An 8,106-nucleotide genomic window follows, 5' to 3' on the forward strand; every position below is an offset into this window, starting at 1 on the left:
AAATTGTGTATGCTAGACATAAACACTAACTTGAGAAATTAACAACACTAACAAACTTAATACAATATAATCATTAGTTATATATTTGATGTAATTACCATAATTTATGTAGTTAATTTGATTATTTGGTTAAAAAGTATAATATTTTCTATTTTATAAGATGTATTTGTATGTACGTGCTTATATGTGCTCCATATTACTATAAGATTTTTAAAGGTGAAAGAGTAAACATTTTTTTTAATTTTAATTCATAAAATCTGTTTTTCTTTTTTACTTTATAAATGTGATAAAAAACAATTAAGACAAAAGGTACGTGTTAAAAGAATAAAAAAACCAGATTTTTGGTTAATTTAGTTATTAAATTGGGGAAGCATGATGGGCCTGAGCTATTTAAAGGCCCAAAAAGAGCAGAGTTTATACTCTCACAAGGCCCGGGTCGGCACATTGCATAGCTTCTCAATCGAATTGAATTAAATTGATTTGATTTTCTCTCTCTTCCGATTCCTCCTTCCTCGTCTCTCAGCACGACGCTAGTTACAGCACCCTCTCTCAAATCTCACCCCTTATTTTTATTTATTTATTTAATTTCATTTTTCATTTAAAATTGCAATTCTCCAATTTTTATTTATAAAAAAAAGGAGAAGTAATTTTAGGAGGGGGAGGATCCCCTAAACACGAAAATTGAAATCTAAATCTACAACGCCACAACACAAAATGGCATTTCACGTAGCTTGTCCAATTACATGGTAATGCTCTATGCTATGCTAATGCTAAGCTATCTTTCTTCAACTCTTTTTATTTTTTTCCCCTCTTCTCTTCTCATCTTTTCGATTACGATAACCGGTCTCTATTATATATAGAGTTTCGCTTCAGGCTCTTTACCTTTTGGTTCATTTCGTTCCGCTGTGGTGTTTTTTGCAGTCGTCGAATCTGTTTCTGCGCGCTAGGGTTTCCTCGCGGGGTTCAAGCTTCTGAAGACGGTTCCGCTGCCAATGGCTTTGCTCAGGACGTCGGCGCGCTTTGGGATTTTCTTGCCGACACATGCAGGGACGATGCTACCGTTCAGGTTTCTGTCCCCAAGGTTCTGCCGCCGCCTCCGCCGCCGCCGGACGGTCTTCCTCTCAACGCCGACGCGCTGGATGAGTCTGCCTCCATGAAGGCCAAGCGCATCGCGCTACAGCGGAAGGGCGCCGCCGCCATGATCGCCGCCGAGGAGTACGCCCGCCGCTTTGAGTCTGGCGATGTTGTGGTGAGCCTTCTGTTCAGTTTTGAGTATGAGTGTTAGGCGTTGGTGCTGTCTGTTTGATGGAATTTGATTTCGTTGGTTCGTGTTAAATGTTGATTTTAGCTCAGTGTTGTTGGAATTTTGATGTTGAGGGCATGGTTTGATAGACGAGCAGGGTTTATCACTGTAGGGATTGTTCTGAATATGTAGTTGGGTGTAGAAGTGATTTTAATTGTGGGGTTATTTGTTATGCTGGGTCTTAATAATGTGATGTGGTTCTGCGGTTTGTTTTTGCAGAATACTCCAGGAAATGTTACCGGAGAGGAGCAGGGGCAAGCCAATAGGAGCTATTGCCGAATTTGTAAGTGCGGGGAGAATGAAGGAAGTGAGAAAGCTCAGAAGATGCTGTCGTGCAAAAGTTGTAGTAAAAAGTACCACAGGAACTGCTTGAGAAGTTGGGGTCGAAATAGAGGTAAGGTGGCTCATGTGTATGTCGGTGTGGTCTTAAGTGCTGTATATTCTCACGTTATGGATTCCTTTTTGGCAGATTTGTTTCACTGGAGTTCATGGACCTGTCCTCTTTGCCGAATTTGTGAGGTAAGGAGTGGTGTGTGATGCTAATGGGTTTGTACTTTTTCATTATTGTTTGTTGGAAAGTTCACGTTATTTGTGAAAATGGTTGCTGGCTTGGTAATTGATCACACTCTCCTCTGGCTATCTATTTTGCAAAGTACGTTTGTATAGCCCTCCCTCCTAGAATGAAAGTAGCAATGCTTTAACACCAGTGATGGCTCATGTGATTTCCTTGAATTTTTGGTTTGTATATCATATACTTCTGATATCGTAGCTTGACTTGAAAATTGATATTTATTTATTTTTTGGCAATATTTGGTGGAGTCTAAGATTTGCGTCTTTAATTGAATGTAATAAGACATTCGCTTTATCTGTACAGAATGGGAACGTGTCTATATGTATACCTTTTTTTTTTAATTACAAGAAAGTCTTATTTATACCAGGTCCAATCATTGTCTATGGGATGTTTGCTGTTATTTAGTTTCCTGTGTATATGTTTATCTAGAAATAGTTGAGTTTGGAGATTATGTCATCATGTGGCCATATGATTGAATCACGTTTCTTAGCATTCGCTGTGAACCTTATAATAGCCTGCTTTGTGTATGATCTTATACTGGTTGATTTTAAATATCCCTGAAATACTGCTTTTATTTCCATGTGAAGTGTTTAGAATAGCTGGTTTCTCGTGTACTTCACCTTGATGTTCGATTGATTGATGAATTTGACTAGTACTCAAGCACAGGGGAACCCACCCTCTAAAGCCAGCTATTAAGGGGAAAGAATCATACACTTAAATACTACAACACCCGAGTATCCCATAGTACTTGCTGGGGGACTTAGGCAACCTATAAATAATACTTAAGCTCCTATTGAAATTGAACGTCTTCATAGGAAAGTTCCATATACCAGCTAATATTTAATTGGATTTCTGGTGGTCTTATGCTTAATTTCCTTCATCCAGGCTTGCAGAAGGACTGGTGATCCAAGTAAGTTCATGTTTTGCAAAAGGTGCGATGGTGCTTATCATTGTTACTGTCTGCAACCTCCTCATAAGGTAGATTGTGTAACCTTGCCAGTGAGCTTAATATTGATTTTATATATGCCATTTCATTCATTATTATGCATAATGCAGAGTGTTTGTAACGGGCCCTATTTGTGCACAAAACACGCAAGGTGTCACAGTTGTGGGTCAAATGTCCCTGGAAATGGATTAAGTGTGAGGTATGAATTCTGAATAGCTTAGCTTTTGCTTTGATTCTTACTGTTTTTGATGATTTATCGTGATGTTGCCCTTCTATAATGATTCCATTGATGCCCATATGAATGTCGTAAGATGAAAGATAAGTTGGTTTTGTAGTCAAAGTCCATCTTCCTGGTTGAAAAAAAGGAAAAATTTGATGTTTTTTTCTTCCAAGTACTACTCTCTATTTTATTTGTTAACTATATTGCCTTTTGCTCTTAGAGTTTCAGAAATGATAAGTGGTGCTTTGTTTTTATTTTTAACTCATGAATTTAAGCACTTTATCTTCCTCATATTTGAAGTGTGTACTTGCATTTTCTTTTTATAATTTCAGACATGCGCAAGTCTAGTGGAATACTTGAAGTAGTTTAACGTTTTCTTTGTCTTTATGTTTTACACGGCTCCATGGCATTAATTCCTGCCTTTCCTTGCTGATTCATCATATTTTAATTAAGGGATGGATTTACCATTCTTTTTTTGTTTCCTAAAAAATGGATAGGTGGTTTATGGCATACACAAACTGCGATGCATGTGGAAGATTGTTTACAAAAGGGAACTACTGTCCCGTTTGCTTGAAGGTTAGCATCTCTACCGATCTTCCTTTCTTGAATGATTTGCGGAATAGATTACAACTCTGCTTCGTTGGGGGAGGTTCCCATAACAGTCTTAGAAGCAATTTCTTTCTATCTTTGTGTGTGTATTTGTTTTTTCACGAACTTATCTGCAGGTGATCATATTTCATCTGTGTGATAGTTTGAACCATGAATGGTTACCGAATAGAATACAGCCCTGCATCATTGGGGGAAGTTCCTAGAACAGTCTTAGAAGCAATTTCTTTCTATTAGAAGCAATTTCTTTCTATCTTTGTGTGTACTTGCTTTTCCACGAACTTATCTGCAGGTTATCATATTTCATCTGTGTGATATTTTGAACCATGAATGGTTTACGGAATAGAATACAGCCCTGCATCATTAGGGGAAGTTCCTAGAACAGTCTTAGAAGCAATTTCTATCTTTGTGTGTATTCTAGTGTTTTCATGGCATCTGCAGCTTTTCATATTTCATTAATGATATTTGGAACCATGAATAAAGTTGTGCACTCACCCATGCGCTGGATTTTCAAATGTTGTCTTGAAGTGTGAAATAGGTTTACAAGGTCTCTTGCCCGTCCTACGTCCATCTCTGATACTATGCTGTACATGTATTAATATAAGCTTATTTCACCTTGGCCTCTCTTCCTTATCACTTTTGTACCCACCCTGAATACTAACTTATATTTGGAAAAATTAAACAATGATGGAAGAACGGGAGTTCTTAATGCTCACTGTAAGTTTTTGACTTATTTTGTAGGTCTACAGAGATTCAGAATCAACACCTATGGTTTGCTGTGATACTTGCCAGCTTTGGGTACATTGTCAGTGTGATAATATCAGGTTAGTTTACCCGTCACATTTGTGAAGTTGGACTGCTTTGAAGCTTTCATGTCATATGGACTGTTTTTATGTGCAATTTTGGAATGCATGTTTAGGAACATTCTTCGCTTTTATTATGCTGTAGACAATGATTACATTTTAGTTTTGCTTCTTGATCCTAACTTTTTAATGCCTGCTGGATTAGTATTTGGGTTTTAATCATGCATCTGTATATCTGGAATGGAAGGTATTGTGTAGTTGACTTCTTGTGCAACACACACTTAAATTGAAATTAACACTTAAAGCAAATTGCACTCAATCTTTTTGACATACATGATTAGTTTCTATTAATATTTTTCTGTTTCTAGTTTTTTATTCAACATTTTTGTTTCAATGGAGTGCTTGATGTGCCCCGACCTACTATATAAATCACGACTTCATTGGCCTGCCTGTTTTGACAATGACATTAGTAGAATCTTGTTTCTTGAATAAATGTTTTGCAGTGATGAAAAATATCACCAGTTTCAAGTGGATGGGAATTTGCAGTATAAATGTCCTACTTGTCGTGGGGAATGTTATCAGGTATGTTGTATATGCCTTCAATATATTGTTACTTTTTATCCCCATGGAAAAACTGAGAAAAGTAAACTGATTTTTTATTATCTCCATCCATCTTATATGGATCTGTGTGCTTCAGGTCAAGAATCCTGAAGATGCTGCACAAGAGATTTGGAGGAGAAGGAATGTTGCTGAGAAAGATTTGATTGCTAGCTTGAGGGCTGCAGCTGGTTTGCCCACTCAAGACGAGATATTTTCCATTTCACCATTTTCAGATGATGAGGACAGTGGGCCTTTAAAATTAAAGAGTGAATATACCCGTTCCTTTAAGTTCTCTCTGAAGAATTTGTCCAATGACTCACCAAAGAAGAAATCTTCAAGCAAAAAAACTGCTAAGAGAAAAGACTCCGAGTCATTTATGACTAATAAAATTGACACACATAATAGTTTTGAAGGACACAGTGATATTAAATCTTTGCATAGCTTAGATGATGATAAGAATGATGATATACAATCCCAGAGAAATGATGGTCCAGATGTTTACTCATCACCTGCTACTGGAAGCTTGAGTCAAACTGAAGCATCTTTCCCTATTAGTCAACCAGGAGTTTTGAAGCATAAGTTTGTTGATGAGGTGATGGTCAGTGATGAAGAGAGGAAACCTAGAGTTGTTCGAATTAAAAGCAACAAGCCAAATGTTCTGGATAGTGAAGAGGAAAGTGGAAAACAGAGTGTTAAAACTCAGAATGTGAAAGGGAAGAAGTTGGTTATAAATTTGGGAGCACGGAAAATTAACGTGGCCAGTTCCCCACGGTCTGATACGTCAAGCTGCCAAAAAGATCAAGATCTGGTGACTGTTAATGGTATACATCTATATATCTATATATCTTTATGTTCCCCTTGTTGCTTGAGTAATAGTGATTGTGTGGTTTGATTTTTGTAGAAGTGGTATATGGCTTATTTTTCAGTCAATTCTTTCTCCCTATTAAAACATTGACCCATTTTAGAGATTATCCGGGATAAAACTTTTAATCTTCCTGTCAAATAATTACGAATGTGCCACAACAATTAAAGTTACTGTTTGACTTGTATCTGCATTTTGTGTATATTTGCATGCATTCTTGAATGGTTTGGTTGTGCTCTCCCGTTCTGTTTCTTTCCTCTTTCATTTTTGTGTGATTTTTCCGTTCATATTTTCTTTCAGGAAATGAAGATATAAGCCAATCCAAGAAGGGGGACAGATTTGCATTAGATAGACAGGACGGCACAGCTAGGCATATTGATGGTAAAGGTACACCCCCCGCACCGTAAACTTTTATTATTGCCTTCCATTATTGGCCGACAATTTATCTTATGTTTACGTGAGCTATCTTGAATAAAAACTTGCCCAATTTTCTTGTGATCTTCAGGAAATAGAGTTGACTCTGGACAATCAAAACTTTTTACCGTTTCGGGGAGAGAAGGAAATTTGATTAAGCTGGGAAAAGTTAAGCCAGATGTTTCTGAATTCAACCTAACTGCCGGTAGGGGCAATATGTCTGATGGGCGTGTGAAACATAGTATTGATGGGATGATTGGTCAGGTTGGAATCAAAGTCACGTCAAGAGGTGAAAGAACGAATTTGGGGAAGCAATCAGAAGGTAGCTCTGATGCAAATGAGGAGGTAGATGACAACAATAATCGTACTCCTTCTCATTCTTTGCCAAAAGATTCTAAACCTTTACTAAGATTTAAATTCAAGAAACCTAGCATTGAAACTCAAAATTCCCCTCATCGGGAGGAGGAGAAGACGACAATCAAGGGCCAAAGGTCAAAACGGAAGAGACCTTCACCTTTTAAAACACCATTTAATGAGTCTGAAGGTGTAAGTCAATCACATCAAGACAGTGCAATGGATGAGATCATGGATGCAAACTGGATTTTAATGAAATTGGGAAATGATGCAATTGGAAAGAGAGTTGAAGTTCATCAGACATCTGACAATTCTTGGTTAGTGCCTTATGTGACTTTTTGTTAATTGACGGGTAAAACCGAGTATTAAATAATATAGCACACTAGTGGTTTAGGCATCGTAGAAATTAGTTTTTTTTATCAAAGGAAGTTTGTTCCAATATTATGTACTTTTTCCCCAAAATTCCACTCCGCAGTATATTACAGCTTATGCTTCTTGACCTTTCATTTTTGTTCAGGCACAAGGGAGTGGTTACTGACGTAGTTGAAGGCACTTCGAAGTTGTATGTTGCGTTAGACGATGGGAAAGTGAAGACCTTGGAACTCAGGAAACAGGGGGTCCGTTTTGTTCCTCAAAAGCAGAAGAGATCCAAGACATGAACTACACTTGTCCATCACCCTTAGTGACCATTTAATGTGGAGACCTTTTTTAATTGACTTTGAAGATTTTTCATCTTTATGGTCTCTTGCTGAAATTATATTCGTAGCTGCTCACATTGCCGCTGATTTTTGGGTGAAGCATTCTCGATTGGAGCAAACTTCAGTTTTCTTGAAAGAATTAACCATTTACTCAGTCCTCTTTCTGGGCTTTAGGTTCTCTCGATTGCGAGTTCAATTTTTGTTGCTTTTCTACATGTATCTGATTTCAAAGTAGATTCTACCTATGGTGTATAGGTCATCATTTCTGTAGAATAGATAAGTAAAGGCGAAGCTGTTAGCTGTATGATTAGTGTTGCTAGTTGTTTTTGTGAGTTCAAGGCTTCATGAATTGAGATATTTGTCTTGAATGATGAAACTGTTGTCATTTTGTTAAAGTAGATGGTAGTTTACTCTGCCTTTTCGCCCATCATATTTGCACTTGCATCCACTAAGATTGTCCTTTAAAACTAATAGTAACATGTGCTTGGGTAGGAACAAAACACGAACATTAGTAAAAGTAAATCGCTAAACAAGCACAGGTGAAGACGATTCTGCAAATTTCAATACAAAAGATTGTGAAGTATTTTGTTGCATTGAAATAAAAACTAGTTACATTGAATGCCATTTTTGTGTAAACAAATTATAAATAACTTGTTAATGACGCTATCACAACATGAATGAACATGCTGTCGTCCGTGCATGACTCCTCGGTGATGGATGGATATGGTT

The 8,106-nt window shown here is 37.3% G+C and overlaps 1 protein-coding gene across 1 annotated transcript; it reads left to right on the forward strand.

The window, feature by feature from the left end:
- Nucleotides 1-490: 490 nt before the first annotated feature.
- Nucleotides 491-7,793, forward strand: LOC106756374. Its single transcript, XM_014638771.2, has 13 exons — nt 491-746; nt 922-1,249; nt 1,523-1,697; nt 1,773-1,822; nt 2,760-2,852; nt 2,931-3,019; nt 3,538-3,616; nt 4,388-4,470; nt 4,953-5,031; nt 5,147-5,870; nt 6,212-6,298; nt 6,417-6,996; nt 7,197-7,793. The coding sequence occupies exons 1-13, from the start codon at nt 715-717 to the stop codon at nt 7,336-7,338; spliced, it is 2,541 nt and encodes an 846-aa protein (XP_014494257.1). The 5' UTR covers nt 491-714; the 3' UTR covers nt 7,339-7,793.
- The last annotated feature ends 313 nt before the right edge of the window (nt 7,794-8,106 follow it).

This window comes from Vigna radiata, chromosome 2 (genome assembly GCF_000741045.1).
Source record: "Vigna radiata var. radiata cultivar VC1973A chromosome 2, Vradiata_ver6, whole genome shotgun sequence".
Classification (NCBI taxonomy): domain Eukaryota; kingdom Viridiplantae; phylum Streptophyta; class Magnoliopsida; order Fabales; family Fabaceae; genus Vigna; species Vigna radiata.